Source organism: Pongo pygmaeus, chromosome 1 (genome assembly GCF_028885625.2).
Source record: "Pongo pygmaeus isolate AG05252 chromosome 1, NHGRI_mPonPyg2-v2.0_pri, whole genome shotgun sequence".
NCBI classification, from domain to species: Eukaryota; Metazoa; Chordata; class Mammalia; order Primates; family Hominidae; genus Pongo; species Pongo pygmaeus.
In genome coordinates, this window is record NC_072373.2 from 191,281,730 (window position 1) to 191,308,191 (window position 26,462).

At 44.6% G+C, this 26,462-nt stretch overlaps 1 protein-coding gene across 9 annotated transcripts in view; it reads right to left on the bottom strand.

Moving 5' to 3' along the window:
- The window catches only part of LOC129040038 (microtubule-actin cross-linking factor 1), a 379,189-nt gene that overhangs the window by 69,242 nt on the left and 283,485 nt on the right, over positions 1-26,462 (bottom strand). The window contains exon 1 of one of the 9 annotated variants that reach the window (XM_063665710.1): positions 3,615-8,877. The exons of the other annotated variants lie outside the window; for them this stretch is intronic. Coding sequence (XP_063521780.1) covers positions 3,615-7,649 — 4,035 coding nt within the window. The 5' untranslated portion in view covers positions 7,650-8,877. Of the gene's footprint in view, positions 1-3,614; positions 8,878-26,462 lie in introns of those variants that run through there. 9 annotated transcript variants of the gene reach the window in all.

A 26,462-nucleotide genomic window follows, 5' to 3' on the forward strand; every position in this document is an offset into this window, starting at 1 on the left:
CAAAATATATCTTCAATCCACCCTATTGTCTTCAAGTCCATTGACATCATTTTATTCAAAGAATTTGCCAAAACTTCTAACTATGTATTTATTTTATATGTATTTATGTGTGGTTTTCTTAATATCTGCCTCCCCCAACTCAGTATTAAGTTCCACAAGGGCAAGGACCATGTCAATTCTATTTACTGCAGGAGCCTAGTACCTGGCACAGAGTAGGTACTCATAATATTTACTCAGGCCGGGTGTGGTGGCTCATGCCTGTAATCCCAGCACTTTGGGATGCCGAGGCAGGCGGATCACTTGAGGTCAGGAGTTCGAGACCAGCCTTGCCAACATGGTGAAACCCTGTCTCTACTAAAAATACCAAAAAAAAAAAAAAAAAAAAAAAAAATTAACTGGGTGTGGTGGCACATTCCTGTAATCCCAACTACTTCGGAGGCTGAGGCAGGAGAATTGCTTAAACCCGGGAGGCAGAGGCTGCAGTGAGCCAAGATTGTGCCACTGTACTCCAGCCTGGGCAACAGAGTGAGACTCTGTCTAAAAAAAAAAACATTTTTTTTTGTTCCATGAATGAATGAATCCTTGTATACATACGGTGTTAGGGAATGCAAAAAACCAATGAAGATTCTGCCGATCAGCAGAGCATTCAAACACTGAACTGGAATTGTGGTGCTCTCCAATTTTTGCTTAAAAAGACTCCCTTGGCAAATTGTAATCTTATAGAACCCTTATTTTATACAAAAGGTTTTTTTCTTCCTTTGAACCAGTGACTGGGATTAAGACTGAAGAAGTCTATAAATAAGTAGGGAATTTACATAACCAGAGATTGGTCTCAGTAGGCCTCAGATCCCACTACGGAAAAAGCAAACAAGTTTTTGGCATTTTAGTTCTACCAAATTCTGTTGTTATTGCAATTACAAAGTTTATATCTATTTTAACCATGTATCCATGTCTGCACTTGTACATATACATACAGACATGGGGACCTCAGTTCATGCTAAATCACTTGTCAAGTTCTAAGTATTTATATATAAAAATGGCAGGTTCAGTTGCCTCTTGGAATCCTCTTAAGGGAATGGAAGAAATAAAAAATTCATCTCTCATCTTGGAAAAACCTTTTAAAATAATATTTCACCAATTTAGCAAACCCGTATACTCATGTTAACTCTATAATGATTTGTTTTGTTTCAATATTTTCAAAATAGCCTCTCTACATTCTTGTTGGTTAACAGTCCTGGTCAAGGCTCAGATCTATCCTTTCCTGTACACAGATATAGGCATTTGCTCACTTCCAGATATTCCACAAAGTAACCACACTTCAAAGATGGACAACTTTGCAGCTGGGCTACCATTTCCTTCTCCTGTCATTTACATCAGGCAATATTTCATAAAAGGATTACCTCCTGTAGCTGGAAGGATAGTTAGAGATTATGTAGCCATCTACTCATTTTGCAGATAAGGAAACAAGGATTCCAGAGACTGATATAGGATTTCTATGATTTTTTCCCCTTTATGCAGATTTGATTGCCTCACTATAAATTTAATCCTTGTATTTCATGATTACTGCTATATAAGCTTTATACTGGAGATACTCTGTTTCTTTTTTTTCTTTTTATTTTCTCAGAGATGGGGTCTTACTATGTTGCCTAGGCTGTTCTCGAACTCCTGGCCTCAAGCAATCCTCTTCCCTTGGCTTCCCAAATGTTGGGATTAGAGGTGTGAGCCACTGTGCCTGGTGAAATATTCTGTATTATCAAGAATGGCTCTGTTGTTGACCTACTGTCTTCACTTTGTACAGGCTATTGGGATCTCAGTGTCATTCCAAATTCAATAAAACTTGGAAAAATGAATCAAAAATCCATCAGTCTCAAAGATGATGCATCCTAATTTAATGGAATGCTACCTGACAAAATAAATGGTAAAACTCAAGGTAAAACCACCACCACTCAGCAAGGCCAGATTATCTTAATCAATCCTCTTAATCAAAGAGCTTATGGCAGGCAATCAAAATGATTTTGTTGTCAGGACCTGTATGTTTAACTGGTGCTCTAGCTGACTTAAGGCTGCCCTGAAAGGATCTGCAATGAGGTGAATGAGAAAACCCATCTTTCTTGTAGCATCCATCCACACTCTAGGAAACTGATATTCACGCATTCAGTCAGTCAGTCAGTCAACAGCAAATGTCTGCTATGAAGAAGGCACTATTTTGAGTCCTAGGGTTGCAGTAAAATCAAAACAATCTTCTCACTCAGTCATCTCTTGTGTTCAGATTAAACCTCTAACTCCTGCACTCTTTACCACTGACCAAATCAAACCTGGGTAATTAACTGTGGAAAGCTGCTGATCTCAAATTCCTTGGACTAGGAGTGCTCAAGGATGTGGAACATCGTTTCCAACTGTTTCCTAACACATTCGGTTCTCTAACATGAAGAATCTTAGAGCCAGCCAGGGGCGGTGGCTCACGCCTGTAATCCCAGCACTCTGGGAGGCCGAGGCGGGCAGATCACGAGGTCAGGAGATCGAGACCATCCTGGCTAACACAGTGAAACCTGTCTCTACTAAAAAAAAATATATATATATACAAAAAATTGCCGGGCGTAGTGGTGGGCGCCTGTAGTCCCAGCTACGCGGGAGGCTGAGGCAGGAGAATAGCGTGAACCCGGGAGGTGGAGCTTGCAGTGAGCCGAGATTGCACCACTGCACTCTAGCACTCCAGCCTGGGCGACAGAGCCAGACTCCATCTAAAAAAAATAAATAAATAAAAAGAATCTTAGAGCCAAGAGAGACCCAAGAGGACATTTAGCCCAATGTTTTATAATAAAGAAACAAGAGGTCCTGGAAAGGAAAGTGGCTTGCTTAAGGACACAAAGGCAGTTTGACAAAGATGACTAAAATATCTCTATTTTTCATAAACATTATGCCTAGCTCTGGTTTTCACAAACACACATTTGCATTTACAAGTTCTTAATCATTTAGCTTTATTGCTTCTCCCCAATCTGCTTTGGTAAATTCTTTCAACTAACCAACATACCTATTTGAAAAGAATGGGGAGGATATGGCCAGTGATTGGTAATCTTATACGCTTGGTACCTTAAATGTATCTCATTTTATCCTCACAGAGTTATGCCTTAACAAATGAAGAAACAGGAAATTCAAGAATAGCTAACTAATTTTCCCAGAGTGGTTAGGAAGCACCCCAGGTCTCATTCCAAAGCTCACACTCTGGCCTCTACCTAAATGTTGACACCACCAATGAATAAACTGTCTCTTGGTTTAGGAAAGAACATGCTCACTGTATAATTCAAAAGCAGAATCACCCTTTCCTGCTAATAATCTTTTTAAAAATGTAAATCAACAACTGTTTATATCCCTGTTTTCCTTGGGATTGGCTTATCTGAATAAAAACGAAGCATGAAATTATAAAGTTTTTCACCAGACAAAATTAAAGTATATTTTCCCCAAAAACTCAACAGAAAGACTACAAACTATAAGCCCAGGAGACCCAAAAAGAACAAAAGAACTATCTGTGCCATTTCTCATCACTACCAGGTCAGCCTTGCAAATATCAATTTACTCTTTAGACCCTTCCCAGAATCAAAATGGACAACAATTACCTCATCTGAATTTAATCCAGCGGTTGCAGCCAGAGGCACTTTCCCATGTAGCACTGTGCTGGTCACCTCTTTTATGCCAAATACTAGGGAATCAAGGTCCTCCTTGATCCACATTCCAGTGGAGGAAGGCTCCTCTAGAACAGGAGTTCCTTCTTCTGAAATAGGCACTGAGTCAGTGTGGGCAGAAACTCCCAGGAAGGGCACACCAATGGGGGAAACTTCCTCCATAGGAGGCACTGCAGCAGCTGGGATGGCAGGCACCTCTGGGGTGGGCACTGAAGCAGCAGGGATGGCAGCCACCTCTGGGGTGGGCACTGCTGCTGCTGGGGAGGCTGGCTCCTCTAAGTTGGACACTGCAGCTACTGGGGAGGCAGGCTCCTCAGGGGTGGGCACTGAAGCTGCTGGGGAAGTGAGTTCCTCTAGGGTGAGCACTGCAGCTGCTGAGGAGGTGGGTTCCTCTAGGGTGGTCACTGCTGCTGCTGGGGAGGCTGGCTCCTCTAAGTTGGACACTGCAGCTGCTGGGGAGGCAGGCTCCTCAGAGGTGGGCACTGAAGCTGCCAGGGAAGTGGGTTCCTCCAGGGTGGCCACCACAGCTGCAAAGGAGGCAGATTCTGCTGGGGTGGGCACTGTAGCTGCAGGGGAGGCAGATTCCTCTGGGGTGGGCACTGCAGCAGCTGCGGAGGCAGATTCCTCTGGGGTGGGCACTGCAGCAGCTGCAGAGGCAGATTCCTCTGGGGTGGGCACTGCAGCAGCTGCGGAGGCAGATTCCTCTGGGGTGGGCACTGCAGCAGATGGGGAGGCAGATTCCTCTGGGGTGGGCACTGCAGCAGCTGGGGAAGCAGATTCCTCTGTGGTGGGCACTGCAGCAGATAGGGAGGCAGATTCCTCTGGGGTGGGCACTGCAGCAGCTGGGGAGGTGGGCTCCTCTGGGGTGGGCACTGCAGCAGCTGGGGAGGTGGGCTCCTCCGGGGTGGGCACTGCAGCAGCTGGGGAGGTGGGCTCCTCTGGGGTGGGCACTGCAGCAGCTGGGGAGGCCGGCTCCTCTGGGGTGGACACTCTAACAGCTGCAGTATCAGGCTCCTCTGGAGCATGCACTGTGGTAGCTGGGGTGACAGGCCCTTCTGGTGTACCATCCTCCTCTGTGATGGGTACTGCAATAGCTAGAGCAGTCCACTCTGGGGAGAACCCTGCGACAGCTGACATACCCTCCTGTGTGATGGCTGCTGCAACAGCTGGAGCAGTCTCCTCTGGGGAGGACACTGCAGCAACTGCAGCAGTCCCTTCAGGGACAGACACTGTAACAGCTGGGACAGTAGCCCTCTCTGGGGCTGATGTTGCAGCAGCTGTGACATCCTCCTCCTCTAAGGAGACTATTGAAGCAACTAGGATGTCCTCATGTGAAAAGGGCACTATAGCAGCAACTACAGCAGTTCCCTCTGGGGCAGGCACTGCAGCAATTGAGGTATCCTCCTCTGGGCTGGGCAGTGCAGCATCTAGGGCATCTTTGACAGTGGGCACTGCAGCAGTCTGGGAAGGCCTCTGGAGGATGGGTATCCATTCCTCTAAAACTGGTTCAGTATTACCAGCCTTGGTAACTTGTTTCTCTGGAAAAATATTTAGGAATGAATCTGAATCTCTCCTTTCCATCTCCCGTCCCTCTGATGATGCCACATTCAGCTCAGGCTTTGTATCACTCACAGTTTCCACTCCATCTGGATTAAGTCTCAGTTCTCCAATCAGCAGGTGCAGACTCAGAATCTCTGACTCTGGGGACTTCCTCTGGAGATCCTGGAAGACCTGCTCTGGGAAGTTTCTGTGGAAATGTGCTGGAGCTCGATCCTTCAAAAGCATGGCTTGATAATCCAGCTCTTTTGCCTCACCACCCTCATCACAAACTTTCTCCACCGACAATTCACCAGCGACCACATTTCCCATTGATGTCAGACTGTTATTTTCTTGATTAACAGTTACATTCCCACTTTCCAAATGAATTTCATCTGTTAGTAAATTTGATTCATATAACACCTCTACTTCAGGTCCTGAGGTAACATCTGTTAGTTCATGATTAAAAGCAAAACTGAAGGTGACCCTCTCAATGCACTCCTCACCATTCCCCTCAGTTTGACTGCAGTCTCCCTGGGACAAATTGCCATTGTCTTTGGCCAGCTCAGAAGCAATGAAGCCTGATAATTTTTCTTCATGAGAAGCCCTGTGATCAGAGTTCAGCAGTCCTCCTGGGTCCAGCTTTTCCAGTGAATCCAGATCAGCTGGCTGTCTGGACTTAAATTCTGCAATCCTGGGGCTAAAAGGCACTTTTTCACATTCCTCCTTGCTAACAGTGGAAGTGTCTCTCATGATATCAACGTGGGCAACAAGTTCCACAGCATTAGGCACCTGAGAAGAATCCAGGGTATTAAAATATCCACAATCCAATCCAGTATCATAATCTTTTGCCCTTACATGTAAAAGGCCTAAATGCTGTTCCTTTTCTAAGGCAGCCCCTGAAAAATGACTAATTACAAATAAATTTTCTGCATCCTGGGATGCAGCCAGCCCTTCAGAAGAGGTTTGATTCTGTAGCTCAACTAGAGGAGTTACTCCTTCTTCACATAAACACTTCTTTTCAAGTTCAAGAAACATCTGCACTGAGTCTGTGTCAGAGAGCTGTTCTGCATCAATAGTACCCACAGTACATGCTGAATCTGAAACAAGTCCCTCTAACCCCTGAGCAGTTCTGTTTGCCACCTCACCGAGAATATCCTCACCTGTAAGAACACAATCGCAATCCAGGGGTATATCCTTGGGAACAGTAGCCAACTTGTCCTTGGCTGGCTGTGGGTCATCAGGGCAACAAATCTGACCAAGAGATAGATGGCCAAAAGTCCTCAAGACAGCAGCTAAGCAATCGGATCCATCCTCCACCAGTGCTGTGTTTGCTTGTTCTCTTTCTTCAAAAATATCTGCCAGGCTGTTCTTCTCATCTGCCATCAGAAAAGTCTTTTCCCTGTCTGACAGTTTCTCTTCCTCCCACTCTTCCTCAGCCTCCATCATAATCCATCGCTCATCCTCCTCAAACTTTAGCTCAGACTCTGTTTTCTCTCTCAGGCTGGGGGTTATGAGAACATGCAATTCTGGATCTAACAGCTCTTCACTCAGGCAAGGGGAGAGAGTTGGCATTTCCACAGTGCAGGCTGTGTCCCCAAGGGGGTGCTGCTTCTCACTGAAGCCTCCCTTAGCTAAACTTTTTGTGGCCCTCGGCCAGGTTGCACTTGAGAATCTGGATTCCTGCATTACATCTGTGTTACCACTTGTTGCTGCAGCTTCTGATTCTACAGGCTGGAATTCATGGGGAGGGTTTGCACTGTGCTGCTGAAATCTAAAGTCCTGGCAGTCTCCGCTTAAGTTTTTTACATCTTGCACCTCTGGAATACCTATGGATTTGGACACATGTTCCAGAGTTACTGACTCTGACTGAGGTTCCCTGTGGTCCAAATGACCAGAACTTTCTGTTAATGCAGAACTGGACTCCTTCTTCTCTTGCAAGGAAGGATTTGAAGCACCAGCTTCTGAAACCTCACTGAGAGAAGCTTCTATCCTCTCTGCAAATTCTGGGAAGTTGGGTGGCATGAAGGACTTCCACGATCTCCTGTTAACATTGTCTTTGCGTTCTGCATTTGGCCGCCTTCTGGGTGGCACAGGTGCTGACTTCTGCACATCACTGCTTAGCTTTAGTGCATCAAATATTATCCTCTCATCCAGCTTCTTACCTTCTGGTGCTCTAGATTCAAAAACATTAGATGCTGCTCCTAATGTGCCATTGCTGGATATAGTACTTCCTTCCATCTTTTCCATGGTGCTTTTTGAAGTCTGGTTAAGCTTCGACCCCTGGTCAATTTGCTCATTTATCCTCATTGTATCATATATAGACCGTTGTGGAACATAGCAGTCCTCTATGTAGCCATCCTCCTCCTCTCCTTTCCCCAGGCAGGTGGGGTTCCGCCTTAAACAGTCTGGTCTGCTGAGTGGCTTACCCATCCTTTTTCAATCAAGATGAACCATCAATCTTTCAAAAGTATTTCTCACAGGTTCCCCCCAAATGCATTCTACATAAGTTATAAATCCTTTTAGCTGTTCATACCCCAAACCACCAATTGCATCTGCCCTCCAGAAAGGCCTGGAAGTCCCGTTTTGAAACCATTCTGGAAGAAGCTCTAAGACAAACAGCTTTTTCCTCACAGGCTAGCAGCCTCATAGTTGACAGACGATATAATTTAAAATAATTCCTTGTATGGCTTATGGTTTAATTTTTTTTTTTAAGAGCACTGCTCTTTCAAATACAGTCAACAAAAATCATCTGATATTGACGAGTCTTTTTCGATATCTAGTTCCACTCACTTCTCTCCGAAGCAGAGTTGGGAGCAGCAAATTTATGCCGATTGTATCCTTTAATAACAATGGCACAGCCTTTCTAGTCTTCAAGTATGGCCCAAGCTCCTAAGAATTCCTTTCATTTTATCCTCAGTTCCAGCCCTGGAGAGTCCAGCTGGTCTGAATTAGCCATTCGTCCTCCCTAGCTGGGGTGTTTGCATTTGAACTGGGATGGTCGGCGGATATTCCTGCAACTTTAAACACAGGAAGTCCTTCATTCGGGGCCAGCTTGGGGCTTCCTGTCTCCAAAACATCATGGCATTGTTGTGGCTCCCAGGCCAACCCTGCGCTGTAGCTACAGAACAAGGCGAGCGGAGCCCCGCGCCAGGCCTTCGGAAAGGCGGGCGGGCGGCAGCAGCGGCCGCGGGTCTGTCGGAGGGGCTCGCTCAACACGGCCCGCTTCCCCGCACCATGCCGCGCGCCCCAAGGGCCAGGGTCGCCTCACCGCAGGCTGCAGGTGGCTCCCGGCCGCGCCGGCCTCAGGTCCCGCGCTCAGGAAGTTAGTTTGTCCCTCCGGCAGCTGAGTCCCGAGTGCTGTGGGCGCCGCCTCCCCCACCGCCGCCAGTCCCCGGCCTGCAGCCGCCACGCCGTGGGCTGCATGACAAGCAGTCGCCTCTATTCTCCACCACGCCGCTGGCCCCGCGGCCCCGCCGTCCTCCCCGCCCGCAGCTGTCACGGTCCCGGCATGCAAACTTCTGGCTGGGAACAAAAGGCTCCGCTAGGGCCGGGCGGGGGGCGAGCCCTCCTCCCCCGCGCCGCGCGGCCCGCTAGCTCGCTCGCTCGCTCGCTCGCTGGAAGTGCTCGGCTGGCGGGCGGCTCTCCTCCCCCTTCCCGCGCCGCCGCGCTGCGCCGCCCCGCCCGGGCAGCCCCCTGGAAGCCAGGGAGCGCGCGACGCGGAGAGCCCAGGGAGGAGGACGAGGGCGAGGGCGGGGGCGGGGCCCGGCGGGGGCGGGGCTGGGGAGAGGAGCGACCCCGAGAGAGGACGAAGCGGTGGAGAGGATTGGAGACGGAGGCGCCGAAGGAGGGGCTTCTGCGGGATTCGGCGCGAGGAACCCGGGGCACCAGCCGTTCGGCCCCCGCAGCCCACGCCCACCGCGCCCCGGGGCCAGAGGGGAACGCCCCGCCCCCGGAGAGGGCGCAAGGAGAGGAACGAAACCCGCGCGAGTCTCGGCTGCGCGGCGCAAATCCCCTGACAAAGGAAAGCCCCGCCCTCCTCCCGCTGGTCCGGCCCCTCCCGCCCCTGTCTCGCTCCAACTGGCCCGGCTCCGAGCCCAACCCAAAGGCGAACGAATCCAGAAAGGGCGCCCCCGATCCCCCAGCTAGCCGACTCTGGCGACGGCCACTCGAGTTCCCGTGTGCCGGCAGGTCGCGCCGGCTGGGGTGGGCCGCCTGCATCGCTCTCGGCTCCAGCTCTGCCGCCAAAGGCTGTCCCTGCTCCTTCCAGTGTCACCTTTAGCGCGCCCCTTGCCAGACCGAAGAACACTCCAGCCTTAAACCCGGCACTTTCCCGGTGTCCCAAAGGAATTCGGTCACGCTCAGAGACCAAAGTTATTGGATAACTCTAGGCACATTCTACCTTCCCTCTCTCCCTTCTCAAGTATATCAAGTCCTGGTCAATTCTCCCACCAGGATTTCTCTGCTCACAGACCTGAGTGGTATCAATGACGGAAGAAAATGGGGTGTTGGGGGAGGTGGGGATGCCAACAGCTGAGCCCTACGACCAAACACCTGGGTCCTTTATAGTTGCGCACAGCCAAGGAAACCTGAGCCTCCTTGGACCAGATGAAAAGCATGGGTATTTCAAATCTCAAATAGAAAACACTAGAGAAAAGTCGCTCACAATCCCGTCGTCCACGGCCTTTGGCTTTTAGAAAAGCCACTTGGTCACCTGGTGACTGTTAAACAAAGAAAGTACAAAGGGCAACCCAGGAAACTGTCCACCAGAGGCAGCTGCATCTCTTAAGGGGTCCAATACTCTGTTCTATTTGTGATGGCCATTCTCTGATTTTATGAAGGAAAAAAAATCTATTAAAATTCGGAATCCCTGTCGGACCATGTGGTCAATATACGGCAAAACTTATGGAAAAGTTATTTCTACCCTTTACACAAACAGTAAGTGAAACCAACACCTGGTGTATGGAGATCTGGCCCTGAAACCTTGAGCTGAGCCTTAGGCTTACTTAGGGAATCAGACTGGTCCTTGGCAAAAATGAGAAGTAGCTGAAGCCTGTAATCGGAATTAGGCAACTAAAAGACCTTTCTCTGGTAAAATGCTTTACACTTCGTTTCTCACTTCAACAATGGCTGCTGATCAATTCTACCCACTCAAATCCAAAAGACTCTGCCCATCTGTAAACTGAAAGGGGTGGGGAGGCTGACTAGGTTGTGTCTTGACACCCTTTCTAGTTTTAATATTTTTTAGTTCTAAAACTTTTAAAGGCACTGCCCCAGAATCCTGTGTCCTCTTGGTCGTACACTGCCAAGACACTAGAAACCCTGTCCTATGAAGAACAAACAGTGCAAGAACCAATAATGTTTGACCTAGAGCAAGTTCTAGATGTAATTAGCATGAAGTATCTGAAGGGCTGAGACGTGGAAGGAAGGAAATTTGTTCTGGATGTCTCATTAAGCTGGCACACTAAGATCTAAGATTTAAAACCAATAAAGAGCTTCTCACAGCTATTCAAAGAATAGGGTGTCCCCTAAACTGGCGACTTTCCTGACCCTGGAGGTGTTTGAGCAGAAATTCAAGCAATCACTTGGCAGAGATTTGGGAAAACAGATTTACAAATCTTCTGCAGTTTGTTCAGATGAATTTTAAAGTCCTTTCTAACTCTGATACACTGTAATCCTAAGGACTGATATAGCTTACAGATATGATACTTAACAGTTTAGGGAATCCAGGTTTTAATTTTCCTTTAATTATTCAGCACAACTGGAAAAACTCAGGGAAGGAAAGATCAATTTTACTAGCAAATCTCCCTGGCCAAATACATTCACTTAAGTGTTCAGATATCATAACAGACTGTTTAGCATGCCAGGGCCCCTCTGGTTGGAAGAATCTGAGGAATTCTGGCTCTGGATGAAAGACGGGTGGTTATTCTATTATAAAGAATGTTCTTTTTTTTTTTGAGTGAGACTCCATCTCACTCTGTCACCTAGACTGGAGTGCAGTGGCGCAATCTTGGCTCACTGCAATCTTTGCCTCCTGGGTTCAAGCGATTCTCCTGCCTCAGCCTCTGGAATAGCTGGGATTACAGGCATGCGCCACTGCACCCAGCTAATTTTTTGTATTTTTAGTAGAGATGGGGTTTCACCCCTTGTTGGCCAGGCTGGTGACCTGACCTCAGGTGATCCACTCACCTCAGCCTCCCAAAGTGCTGGGATTACAGGCGTAGCCACTGTGCCCAGCCATAAGGAATTATCTTGATGTGGAATCACAAACTTCATGAACAGAAATTCCTTTACTGTTTCCTCACCAAGTCAGGTATCAACCAATCCAGACTTTTCTTAAATAATTCCCTCCCATGTCTATCTACCAATATTCTTACTACTCTCATCAGTGATCCATATAAATAAATAAATGTAGCATTCCTACAACTATGAAATTCAGATTTGAATTACTTATTATCTGTAGTCACACTCTCTCTAATTAGGGTGTTAGGAAAATAAATTTAAATACAACCTAAAGAGAAATTACATATAGTAATCTAATCCTCCCACTGCACCTCCAAAAAAACCCCAGAACCCAAAGCCAAAGAATGCTTTCTGAGTGCTTTGCTCTTTTTAAAAAATCATCAGTATGTGTTTAGAAATAAATCAAGAGAGGAAGCACAAGTTCTCCTCCATGTCTTAATTTTTATCTGTTCATGAGTTTCTCCTTAGTTTAGGTATGTGGAACTCTGCCAATAGCCATCTCAGTGACTGAAATAAATACCTGATACAGCTTTTCACCTCTTGTTGCCCTGATAGCTACCAAAAAAAAAAAAAAAAAAAAAAAAGCATCTGTTCATTTCACATGCTGTGTATAAACTTTTTAAAAGAGAAATACAGGGAGCTCCAGAGACCCTCTTCAGATATTTCCCCCACCCCTGTAACCACAAATATATGCACTGAAGCCAAATTTCAAATGAGTTTCCAGTTAATTGATTACAGAGTTCAAAGAATTCTCTACTCATTTTGAAATTCCCAAGTACAGAATTTGGTGTTAGATTTTCCTTCAGTGAATTTAGCAGAAAGAAAAATCCTGGCCCTTCCAGCTCCTTCCTGCAGTCTTCCTAATGAAAGACAGCCGGGTGGAGTCTCCTCACACCCTAACATAGCTCCCTTTCCAAGTTTTGGACCTGGCATCCTGCCCTTGTCTGCTCCAGACCTAAAATGCCAGCCCTCTGGGACAATCTGGAGACTCCAGATTCACACTTCCCTAGATTCTATGATGCCTTTTCACCCACCTTGATGGGTGCTCTCTCTTGGAAGACTAATTCTGAGTAGAAGAGGATACAGAGGACTGGTTGGATCTTGCTCATTTTAAATCTACACAATGCCTTTCATCTTAGGATCTTTAGATTTTACAAGCATTATTTAGTAGCAAGTAGAAACTCCACAGTATTAGTCTGTACCTGTTGGGCATCAGTCACTGCCATCCTTTGGTACTTTTATTATTATAAACATGGCTACAGAGTGGCTCATAAAGCAACACAGCATGACACGAAGTTTGCTTTAAGTGGGATACTAAGGATTTTGATGCTATTTGAGCTCTCATGTACTCGTGAACCCATGAGAAAACTTTCCATACACTCTGCAGGAACTCTCATGACCCCTGTAAGCCCTTTCCTGCCTGTAGACTTTCCAAAAGACAGTGTATTAATCCCTCTTTTTTAGACTAATGGTCACCAAAACCATGGTGATGACAAAATCATGGGGCTTTGCAAGTTAGAAAAGACCTGACAGAAGGGTGGGAAGAAGGAAGGCAGGAGGTATCAGAGAAGGCTTTATGGAGGGAATCACATTTACTCATTAGGATTTCAGATATACAGAGATGGCAAAGACAAATATTTCTAAGTAGAGAGCCGAAGGCAGGACTCTAAAGAAGCAAATTCTGGCTGGGCTCAATGGCTCACACCTGTAATTCCAATACTTTGAGAAGCTGAGGCAGGGGTATCCCTTGAGGCCAGGAGTTCAAGACTAGCCAGAGCAACATTGCAAGACACTCGTCTCTACAAAAAGTTAAAAAATTGGCCAGGCATGTGCATCTGTAGTCCTAGCTACTTGGGAGGTTGAGCTGAGAAAATCGTTTAGCCCAGGAGTTCAAGGTTACCATGAGCTGTAACTGTGTCAATGCACTCTAGCCTGGTGACAGAGTGAGATCCTGTCACCAATTTTTTGTTGTTGTTGTTAAAATTTTTTTTTTTTCCCAGACAGGGTCTCACTTTGTTGCCCAGACTGGGATGCAGTGACACGATCTCGATTCACTGCAACCTCCACCTCCCGGGTTTAAGTAATTCTCCTGCCTCAGCCTCCCAAGTAGCTGGGATGACAGGTGTGCACCACCATGCCCAGCTAATTTTTGTATTTTTCGTAGAGATGGGGTTTTACCATGTTGTCTGACCTTAAGTGATGCACCTGCCTAAGCCTCCCAACTGGGCTTACAGCATGAGCCACCATGCCCAGCCAAAAAAAACTTTTTATTCTATTTCATTTTATTTATTTATTTATTTATTTACTTACTTATTTATTTTTTTGAGGCAGAGTCTCACTCTGTTGCCAGGCTGGAATGCAGTGGCACGATCTCGCTCATTGCAACCTCTGCCTCTCAAGTTCAAGCAATTCTCCTGCCTCAGCTTCCCAAGTAGCTGGGATTACAGGCACACACCACCACACCTGGCTAATTTTTCTATTTTTAGTAGAGACGGGGTTTCGCCATGTTGGCCAGGCTGGTTTCGAACTCCTGACCTCAGGTGATCCGCCCACCTCGGCCTCCCAAAGTGCCAGGATTACAGGCATGAGCCACGAAGCCCGGCCCCCCCAAAAAAATTTTTAAATGAGGACTCTGGGACGGGGTGCTCACTCAACTGTCACTTATATTATCTCATTTAAAAAATCCAAATATTTATAAATGAAGCTTAGGGTGGTAAGCATACTTGTCCAGAATAATACAGCTAGTAAAAATGAGGAAGAGGGCTGTGAAAGTAATTGCAGAGGAAGAATATTTGGGCTTCACAACTGACCAGAGAGAAGGTAGAGGTTAGAAGGAGAAAAAAACAAAGATAATGCCATATAGTGTTACTCGTAGGTTACTAGGGGCATAGTAGTACTTATTATAAAACAACAGCAGGAAAGAATAAAATATTTGAATTCATTTATTTTACAGCATTCTGTATGTGAAATACTAAAAAACGACCATGTGAAGGTGTCTAGAAGGGCCCCTCACACAAAAGATTCAATGTTGGGATAGAGATATAGATTTGGGCCAGGCGTGGTGGCTCACACCTGTAATCCCAGCACTTTGGGAGGCCGAGGCAGGCAGATCACCTGAGGTCAGGAGTTTGAGACCAGCTTGGCCAACATGGCGAAATCCCGTCTCTACTAAAAATACAAAAATTAGCTGGGTATGGTGGCATGCACCTGTAGTCCCAGCTACCTGGGAGGCTGAGGCAGGAGAACCACTTGAACTTGGGAGGTGGAGACTGCAGTGAGCCAAGATCGCACCACTGCACTCCAGCCTGGGAGACAGAGCGAGACTCCATCTCAAAACAAAACAAAACAAAACAACCAACCAAACAAACAAAAAAAACAAGAGAGAGAAAGATAGATTTGGAAGCCTTTCCCCATAGAACAGTGAGGAGCTGCCATCTCAGAGGCTGAGTGCAGAGAGAAGAGAAGAGACAGATGACAGAGTTTAAGGAACCACATATTTAGGAGATAGGAAGACAAACCAAAAAGGAAAGCAGAAGAGCAGCCAGAGAAGAGAACGGAAGAGCACAATGTCCAGAAAGTAAATTAACTTTCAAGAAAGAAGATCTGACATTAAATGCTGCACAATGAAAGAGGAGAACAGTGAGGTAGACAAGGCCACTAGACTTGGCAACTAGGAAGCCAATGAATATCTAAGAGAGCAGTTTCAGCACAGTGATGGGTGTTGGATCAGATTAGAGGGGGTTAAGGATAAGCAGTGGTGAGAAATAAGTATGGATCCTCCCTTCTTCTTGAGACCATGTTCTTTTGACTTCCATGACACTGTGGTATCCTGGTGCTATCTTTCTAGCCAGTCCTTCTTTGTCTCCTTGGATTCCTCTTCCTCTCCTCTTGAGGCAACTAATTTCACAAGGTTGTATCGTTGATTCTCTTCTTTTCATCCATTCGCCAAATATTTATTGGGATCTACTATGTGCCCTAAACTATCCCAGGCACTAAGGGAGTGAGTGATGAGCAAGACATAGTCAGAAGTCTACATTCTAGTAAGGAAGAAGGACATTCATTTTAATTCAGTTGCATAATTACTCTGAAAGAAAAGCACACCGTGCTATGAGAACATGGGTCATGGGCCTCAACCTGGCCTGGAAGCTCAGGGTAGGTTTCCCTGAGAAAGTGATGATGTGGGCCTGCCCCTGGGACTAACTGAGAGTAGTCTTTCCAGTTCCAGAGTGGCATGATCATCACAAAATTTCTTGGTTATTTCCATGAAAGAGGTCTCTGGGTTGAATCACCCCCTCTTTTTTTTTGAGACAGAGTCTCACTCTGTCACCCAGGTGGAATGCAATGGTGCGATCTTGGCTCACTGCAACCTCTACCTCCCAGGTTCAAGCGATTCTCCTGCCTCAGCCTCCTGTGTAGCTGGAATTACAGGTGCCCACCATCAAGCCTGGCTAATTTTTGTATTTTTAGTAGAGACGGGGTTTTACCATGTTGGCCAGCCTAGTTTTGAACTCCTGACCTCAAGTGATCTGCCTGCCTTGGCCTCCCAAAGTGCTGGGATTACGGGCGTGAGCCACTGCGCCCAGCCCCCGCTCCTGAATATTAGAAAAGAAGGCAGAATAAATAATACAGAGAGAAGAGATTTCTAAAAACCATCTCTTTCATTTTGTTACTAAGGAAAATTCTTATCATTGATGACAAAGAAACAAACAGCTTAGGTATTAATTTAAAGAATTAGACCAAAACCAGAGCTTATCCTTTGGGAATGAATTGCAAGATGACAGAGATATTAAATGGTTCACTTGATAAATACAATTAATTCAAGATGGAGAAAATCTAAGGCACATACAATTTCTTTGAATTATCTTCTTTCCTTGACTCATATATACACATGACCAAATGTTAAAAACATTAAAAACACATATTTGCTGAAACTATAAAGAATTAAAGACTTTCTGTAAAACATCTCAACCTGGTATGAGATTGGCAGACAGATGAATTATATCTGTATTTTAAGCTGCTTGCTTCTGAAACTCTGCCGATATTTTTTGCCTCAGCCCTCAATGTTTTAATTAAAGATTGATTAATATTAAGAGGTGTCTTTCCTAAAGATGCTGACTTAGTAGTTGCTATTGTACGGTAACAGAGGAAGATAACATGGTCTATGATAAAAGCTAATTAGGCCAAAATCCCTGAGATCATTAGAGCTATCTAATGGGCAACTGAGTGGCTGGGGAAGTCACTGAGCTGGTAATGTCTTCTGGTTAATTCTGGTTAATGATTTGAAAATAATATTAATTTGTAGAGCATACAAGCCAAGGCCAAAATGGTCTCAGAAAAACCTGCTGGTTGTAGGATTCTGATAGAAATGCATAAATGAATAAATTAATGAATAAATAAACATGTATGTATATGTATGTGTACATAAAATATATTTTAAGCTGTGTTGAATCATGACCTAAACTTGCCTATTATTGCCACTCTAGGGCTAGAAATAAGCCCTATTGTTCCCACAAAAACTGCTCAGGAAGGCTGTCTATCCATCCACTTGTTTCATTGTTATCAAACTAATTTTACTTTATCCTCATAATTTCCATTTTTCCAATTTTCAAGAAGAAAAAAAACTAATCTGGTGCTGGGCCTTAGATCAAGTCTTCTGGAGAATGATGATCCCTAGGCACAAAGAAGGGTAACTGTTCTTATTAAAAAGATTTCACAGGCTTGATACAATGGCTCATGTTTTAACCCCAGCATTTTGGGAGGCTGAGGTGGGCGGATCACTTGAGCTCAGGAGTTCAAGACCAGCCTGGGCAACGTGGTAAAACCCCGTCTCTACAAAAGATACAAAAATTAGCTGGGCGTGGTGGTACATGCCTGTAATCCCAGCTACTTGTGGGGGCTGAGGCAGGAGGATCTCTTGAGCCTAGGAGGTTGAAGCTGCAGTGAGCCATGATCATGCCACTGCACTTCAGGCTTGAGTGACAAAGTGAGACCCTGTCTCAAAAACAAACAAACAAAAAACAAAAATGAAAAAAAAAAACATTTCACAATATTCTAATTTATATGTCTAGATAAGCTTCTTTTTAAAAAAAAGCATATTATCATCTAGTGAGCTGAGCACCGAATATAAGCCTAATACTTTTAGATATATCACTTCATTTAATTTTCATAAAAATCCTAAATATTTGTATTTTACAGTTAAAGTAAGTAAGATTCAGAGAGGTTAAGTAATTTCCCTGAACGTCACTTAGCTAGTAAATGATAGAGCCAGGATTCAAACCTGGATACTTCTGACTAGAACTTGTATTCAGTTTTTTTCACTACACCAAACTGTCAACTAATTGAGTAAGTAGCAATGACTCTGTGCATAAGAAGTAGCACATTTCTTTCTTAGTTTTGCCCTCTTATACCGAAAAAAGATTGTGTTCCCTTAACATATACTAACTAGCAGAGAAGGAAGGAAGCCCAGAAGAAAGATGGAGAGCTGAAGAAATCAGGCTAAGATTAGAATTTCTTCAGGACACACAAGGATATATACCTCAAGTCTTGCAGAGTAGATAGCATTTTGAATCCTAGATCTCACATGGCTTATGAGAAATAAAGAATGTTCATCCAGTCAGTCAAATATTGTCTCATCTCCAACTGTGTATATACCAATATGCTAACTACATTAAGGGACACAAAAGTGAATTAACTGAGGGGATAGGACAAATGGATATAATCAGAAAATGTCAAAATTAGGTAGTATGTGATAAAAGCCAAGTGAGTTATACATTGTAAATGATTAAGAGATCAGGAGTAGTGAGCTGGGGAGATCAAAAGCCTTTTATGAGGCCGGGCATGGTGGCTCACACCTATAATCCCACCACTTTGGGAGGCCGAGGTGGACAGATCACCTGAGGTCAGGAGTTCGAGATCAGCCTGGCCAACATGGCGAAACCCCGTCTCCACTAAAAATACAAAAAAATTAGCCAGGCGAGATGGTGCGTGCCTGTAATCCCAGATACTTGGGAGGCTGAGGCAAGAGAATCGCTTGAACCTGGGAGTCAGAAATTGCAGTGAGCCGAGATCGCACCACTGCACTCCAGCCTGGGTGACAGAGCCAGAATCCATCTCAAAAAAAAAAAAAAAAAAAAGCTTTATAAAGAAGTGGACTTGAGCTATGACTTCAGAAATCAAATACGTAAAATGTATACGGAGTGTCTGGGGTAACTGGATGTAGTGGATGTTCTATATAGGAAATAGCACTGGAAAGATAGTGGGGATCAAATACGTCCAAGACTGCAGACACAAATGGGCTAGTTCTGAAGGATACCACCATTTATCAGATCAGATGGCCTTCGAATGCTTTGGGGGAAGGATAAGCATTTACAGAAAGAACTGTGAATACAGACAGAAGGTCAGGAAATCATTTTGGAGACGAAAATTTTAGAGGGCTATAGCATAATTTATGTCTGTTTTTTTTCCATAGGAACCATGTACGTATATGCTAGCTATCCAATCACACTAGCTCTCTGCATTCTTAACAGAGGGTCTTTTGTTCCAAACAGTAAGGCTCAAAAGAAACAGAGTCTGATAAAATCACACTGAGATCAGTACTCCCAGCTGGTGCAAGGGCTGATGCCATTCCATAACACACCCTACAGGAAGCAGCCTGAGATACACAGCTGATTGATTTCCACAGCAGGAGCCTTGTGGCAGTGTGGGGTGGGGACTGGTCAGGCATAGACAAAATTCTTCAGTCGCTGACTCAGATTAGTTCCCCAAGATCCTGACTCTATCTGTGTAAGTCACTCCCGGAAGCAACACTATTTCTTAACTAATTTTCTTAAAAGGAGAGGAAAACCACAGAAGCACCCCCAGCGAGTGGAACTATTTAATCAGTTAACTCTTACTTGTCATGGGATCTGAAGATGGCAAAAATCAAATTCCCTAGCTTTCTAGAAGTAAGCTGAATAATTCTTTCATTGTAAGGGGCCGTCGTCCTGTGTATTGTAGGTTGTTTAGCAGCACTTACTAGATGCCAGTAGCAGCTTTTCCAGTCATAACAATAAAAAATGTCTCTGGGCCAGGCACTGTGGCTCATTCCTGTAATACCAGCACTTTGAGAGGCTGAGGTAGGCAGATCATTTGAGCTCAGGAGCTCAAGGCTGGCCTTGGCAACATGGTGAAACCCTATCTCTACAAAAAATACAAAAATTAGCCAGGAATGGCGGCGTGCACCTGTAATTCCAGCTACTTGTGGGGCTGAGGCAGGAGGATCATTTGAGACTGGGAGGTCGAGGCTGCAGTGAGCCATGATTGTGCCACTGCACTCTAGCCTGGGTGATGGGAGTGAAACTGTTTTAAAAAAAAAAAAAAGGAGTGGCGGGGAGTGGGAGTCTCTGCAAAGCTATGCTTGGTTGACAAGCACTGGTGTAGCATAAACTTTGGTGCCAAACAGACCTTCCCAATCCCAACTCTAATATTTACTTGCTATGTGGCTCGAACAAGTTATTTTAACCTCTTCAAGTCTAAGTTTTCTTATCTGCAGAATGGGATTTTAAATGTCTGATTTACAGAGTTTTTTTCAGAGATCATTTAGACTCAGATCTTTCTTACTGCATTTACCACTACATCAGCACCACTGTAATTCTCTGTATCTGTTTCCCTTACTATAGATGGTCTCTGACTTAACAATGGTTCAACTTAAGATTTTTCAACTTTATGATGGTGAAAGTGATATGCATTCAGTAGAAACCATACTTCAAGTACCCATACAATCATTCAGTTTCTCTATTTCAGTACAATATTCAATAAATTACATGAGTGAGTCAGCACTTTATTATAAAATAGGCTTTCTGATAGATGATTCTGCCCAACTGTAGGCTAATATAAGTGTCTGAGTATGTTTAAGGTAGGCTAAGCTGAGCTATGATGGTCAGTAGGTACTTTTTTTTTTTTGGAGCAAAGTTTCGCTCTTGTTGCCCAGGCTGGAGTGCAATGGCATGATCTCAGCTCACTGCAACCTCTGCCTCCCGGGTTCAAGCGATTCTCCTGCCTCAGCCTCCTGAGTAGCTGGGATTACAGGTGCCTGCCACCATGCCCAGCTAATTTTTGTATATTTAGTAGAGACCAGGTTTCACCATGTTGACCAGGCTGGTCTTGAACTTCTGACCTCAGGTGATCCACCCTCCTCGGCCTCCCAAAGTGCTGAGATGACAGGCATGAGCCACCACACCCGGCTGTCAGTAGGTACATTAAATGCATTTCTGACTTACAATATTTTCAAGTTATGATGGGTTTATCCAGACATAATTTCACTATAAGTCAAGGCACATCTGTACACTGTTAACTAGAGACTATCTGAGACTCCAGTACCCACCACAAGGACTAGTACAGAGCAACTGCTCAGTAAGGATGGGTTAAAAGGAATATGGAATCACTTCTTTTTAACCTCCATCCATGAACCATCACCACGTGTAGCAAAGATCCATATTTCAAATGACACGACTGGTGGTAGAAAAATAGTTTATGGCGTCCTAGAGAGTAAGTGTATTCCATTAACCTTCTACAGTCAATAAGAGAGACTCATAGTTGAAAAGCACTTAGTGGTGGCAAAGTAGGGAGGGTGCACATTCTACCCATAGCTGGGTTTTTCCAACTGGGACAGCTGAGACTTGTGAAGAATCCATTCAGCAGGAGACAGCCCTTTACAGTGATGGTTTGGTGCAGTGATCTGACACGACTCCCTCTGGAAGTCATTTTATTCCTAGTAAACCAGCAACTCTAACAATAAACGGCCCTTCAAAGAAACTCATCATACTTCCTAGAAGCTCATAGCTTACCAGTGAGCTTGAAAGTGCCCAGGATATTTTTATGAAGCTCCAGAACCAGCCTAAGGCTGAGACCATTTACCATTCATTTCTAGGCACAGTGAGGATCGGTCCTTTTCTGCAAGTCTGTGCTTATCTTAACCATGTTTACTAATCAAATACTCAACGATCAATACATACAAATTCTGCACAGGATACATTCTAGTTTTTCTGGAAACATATTTCTTCCTTCTTATACAAATGATAAATCTTAGTTGTGAATGCTACATACTGATACTGTATGTGAAGAATTTTAGTAAACTCAAATCCAACTGCTCAGTCCTTTTCTTTGGTTACAGATATATTTGTTTGTTGCTTTTTTTTTTTTTTTTTTTTTTGAGATGGAGTCTTGCTCTGTCACCCAGGCTGGAGCGCAGTGGCGCGACGTTGGCTCACTGCAACCTCCACCTCCTGGGTTCAAGCGATTCTCCTGCCTCAGCCTCCTGTGTAGCTGGGACTACAGGCGCATGCCACCATGCCCGGCTAAGATCGGGTTTCACCATGTTGGCCAGGATGGTCTCGATCTCCTGACCTCGTGATCCACCTGCCTCGGCCTCCCAAAATGCTGGGATTACAGGCATGAGCCACTGCGCCTAGCCTGTTTGTTGCTTTAAAATCTCACCTTGCTATCAAATTTCCAGACAGATTTTTGTAAAATCTATCAATCTTTTCTTGATTTTACTACCTTCCATTCAATTTTACTACCTTCACTGGGGCATGAGGCTCCTTTAAGATGATGCAGTGGCTGCAAGCCTGGGATTTTGCTTGTGACACTGATATTTAAAATATAACTGGCAATACTTTAAAAGGGACCTGGAAAAGGTTCAACATGAAGCAAACTTAAAGGCCTTAAAGGCTCCTTCACCTTCTCCACATCCAGTTGCTATGGTGGGGGTGGAGAGGATTATTACAGAGCATTGGAATTCTTTGTCGGGTGGGGAGGTGGGGGTGGTCACATAAGGGTTATAAATATCAGCAGCCAAACTCTTGGTTGGCTGTTGAGAACAACTGAGAGACTGTAGTCTCCCCTTAAAGGCACAGAACAAGGAAGCTCCCTGAAGTATGTCCACAAAGGAAGTTCCTCTTCTCTTTGGCAATGCATCATCAACCAAACACCTGCATCAACAACTGACAACTGTACGCAAATTCCAGCCAGGGAAAGTGACCAGGAGGTGTTAAGCCAGACACAGATTAAGACCAGCAAAAATAAAGAATCCAGGGCCTGGCTTAAAGGAAAGCTGACTTAGAAGTGGTTGTTGCCACTATGCACAGTCATAATCAGATTATCAGAAGGCTGCTTGTTACATAAATATTTAACTAGTAACCTATTCCACCTGAATTCTAAGTTTCCCAGGTATAGGTGGCAATTTCTTCCAGGGCTATAGTTCTCAACAGAGGGTAATTCTGCCTTCCAGGGAGACATTTTTAGTTGTACAACTGGGAAGTTACTAGGTCAGAAATGCTGCTAAACAGCCTACAATGCACAGGACAGCTTCTCACAACAAAGAATTATCCAGTCCAAAATGTTGATAGTGGCAGGCAGAGGTGGTGGCGTGAGTGGCTGCCCCTTTCCTCCCCAACCACCCCCAAAAAATGTCAATAGTGCTGAAATTGAGAAATCCATTTTAGGATACTATATTTATTTCCTTGGACCCTAGTTCCTATTTGGAGTAGCTTTGTTTAAGGAAGAAAGGAAAAAACCAAGACAGGCCAAGGAAGGGTCAGCACAAGGTGGGGGTTGGCAGGGATAGAGGATACCCACTCATCTTGGTAAAGCTGGGGAAACCTAAACCTCCAGGTGACAGACAGGTCATACCAAGTGTGATTTCCTGTCTCTCCAAGGGCAGGTAGATAATGCTAACCTCATTTGCTCTATCCTCCAGTGACTCACTCTCAGGCAGGTGTACTAACTGCCAAAAACGTACATGAGCTGATACTGTCCTTATAATCATTTGAAAGGAAGGAGTAAACTGGCAGTCTTTCAACTCCATGCTAGGCCCTGTCTTCCAGGGCTTTTCTTTTTCTTTTTCTTTTTTTGGAGACGGAGTCTCTTTCTGACACCCAGGCTGGAGTGCAGTGGTGCGATCTCGGCTCACTACAACTTCCGCCTCCCAGGTTCAAGCCATTCTCCTGCCTCAGCCTCCCCGAATAGCTGAGACTACAGGCATGTGCCACCATGCCCAGCTAATTTTTGTATTTTTAGTAGATACAGGGGTTTCACCAAGTTGGCCAGGTTCGTCTCGAACTCCTGACCTCAGGTGATCCACCCACCTCAGCCTTCCAAAGTACTGGGATTACAGGCGTGAGCCACCGCCCCCGGTGTCTTCCAGGGCTTTTCTCATGTGCACATGAAGATGCCTAAGCTTGCTTTATTTGTGGCAATAAATAAATAAATAAACAAACAAACAAACAAATAAATAAAATGAAGGCGTTTACAAGACTTTCTTATTCTGTTTTCATAGTAGGATACCTAGGTCTCCCGGTAGAAACTTCAAGTATACTGAGACCCTGATCCTGGGCTCTGCTCAACCTGAATTAGGAATGAAAATAATCCTAAGGAAGCCTGATGCTGCACCTATTAGAACCCAGCAGCCCAGCCTCAAATACAAGAAAGGAAAAGAACAACTGGTTTGGGTGCTTTATATGAAACACTGGGTGAAGTGAACCACTATGAGAAACTCACAGACCCTAAAGAGGTCTGTGAGTCAATTTTTCCCATTGTTCGTTCGTTCGTTCGTTCTTTTTTTCTTTCTTTTCTTTCTTTCTGTCTTTCTGTCCTTCTCTCTCTCTCTCTCCCTCCCTCCCTCTCTCTCTCTCTTTTTTTTTTGAGACAGGGTCTCACTCTGTTACCCATGCTGGACTGCAGTGGCATGAACGCAGCTCACTGCAGCCTCAACTTCCTAGGATCAAGTGATCCTCCTGCATCAGCCTCCTGTGTAAGCTGGGACCACAAGCATGTGCCATCATGCCTGGCTAATTTATTTATTTTTTGTAGAAGGGCCTCACTTTGTTGCCCAGGCTGGTCTCGAACTCCTGGGCTCAAGTGATCTGCCCACATCAGCCTCCCAGAATGCTATGATTATAGGCGTGAGCCACTGTGCCTGGTCCCATTGTTCATTCTTATCACTGAGAGGTAGAATGCCAAGTCTGAAGCATGACCCGAATACACAACAATATAAATACATATGAAAACGAGTGAATGAAGGTGCATCCAGGTTTCCTGATAATGCTCACCAGTATGATGCCCAAACTATCAAATACTTTCTGAGTGAGAAGTCACATGGTTCTTGGGGGGAGCAGGGGGCAAAGGAGGGGTTGGTTCAAGATTCAGAATGATCTCAATTCAAGTAAAACCTACATAGGTTTCAAAATTTCAAAATGAGGAAAATCTCTTGTTATCATCAGAGACTTTATATATATATATATATATATTTTTTTTTTAACCCTTCCCAGGAAGGTCACTCTAGGGGAATTCTTTGGCTCAAGTTTCAGTGATGAAAAGGTCCTTCCTTTCTTGTTAGCCTCCTGCTAGACACATACAATTCCTTTTCCTCAATAACCAGAGATTCCCTTGTTCAGGAAAATGGAATTTCCTGAAGAGATTAGCCAAAGTCTTTTCTTTCCAGCTTTCTGAAAACAAGCTCAGTTCTCTCATTAGTGATTTCTAGAATGGCTTTTTCCTTTCTACTTCCAACAGAGAGCTGAACCTGGTAAAGATCCTAACTCAGGAAGCCTGAGGTCTCTGCTTGGTTTGAGTGGAAAGGAACTCTCTTCCACTCCCATGTGATAGAATCTGGTCAGCCAGTGAGGACCTACTAATCATTCAGAACCAACTGAGGGAAAGCCTTTCCTAGGAATAATGTATTTTAGTATTCCACATTCATTTAAGGGAGAAATAATTTTCCCCACAGACTGCAGATCCATGGATCTATCAGCAAGACTGTACAGTCCCAAGTAAGACTGGGGGTTCTTCACAGGCCTAACTCATCTGTCTATTCTAGCTCCCATGGAGTTAGCTGGGTCAAAGCAGAGTTTCCGTCTCCCAGATTCATATCCTCTTCTCTTGTGCAGATTCTGTGCTAAAAGTATGATTCCACTAGAAAAGGAAAAGAGCTGAAAACTTAAAGCTAATGCTGTTTTTAAAAATATTTATCTTCATCTTTGTTTTTACCTTATTAAAAATAATTTGAATCTGAAAACAGAGTCATACTTTATAAATCTGGTCTGCTGCTGGAGTAAGGAAAGATTAATCTATGGCTGGACTATAACACATTAACCCAGGAACTCAACACTCAAATCATGAAAATGACTCAGTCCTCAGAATGGGTCCAAAAAGACCTTCCCTTTATGCGGCCTCCCGGGGACTATGGAACTGACACACAGAATTTTTCTCCTCTCATTGTTTTCACTTCCTATGAGCTCAGCATGAGTTCAGCCAAGAATATGCTCCTCCCCTCCTGACTAAAGATTTTTGCTGGGAGAAGGCAAAAACTCTTTCCAAAGCTTTTGACTTCCCTACAAGGTGGACAGGTGGAACACAGCTTTTGATTTGCATCCCCAACTTGAGGGTGGATACTGATCATTTTATGGTAACTACCTACTGACTTGACAATGGACTACACACAGGACACTCCACCACCCTTCTCCCTTCTCCCACTCTTCTTCCAGGCTTGTCTTGTCAACACCAGTCCACTGTTGATGAACACACTCTGCAAGAACCCAGCCGATCAGTGTCCAGTCCCAGCCTTCACATCCAGAGTATCTGAGGTGGAAGGCTTATTTTTAGAAATCAGTGAAACGAATTTGGCTATGACAAGCAACTAAGTGCTATTGAACTCTGAGCACTATTAGGCAACACACTAGGATACAAATAAAATAAAGTAATGCCCAGTAATTTTTTGAAATCTTCCAGCAACATCAAAAGTCAGCATGTCCCTAGAAACCAAGGATTAGATGAAAAGGAAAAGATGACTTGTCCTCAAATCCAAACACTATTTATGCCTGCATGTGGACTCTTTTGTATATTTTAGCTCATATCTAATGCAATTTTAACAGGCCTGTTTATCTCATTTTCTAGCTCAGTGAAGATTAGAAGGGAGGAATAGACCACACAGACCAAATGACAGCAGTGAAAAGTGATAGCAGTAAGGAA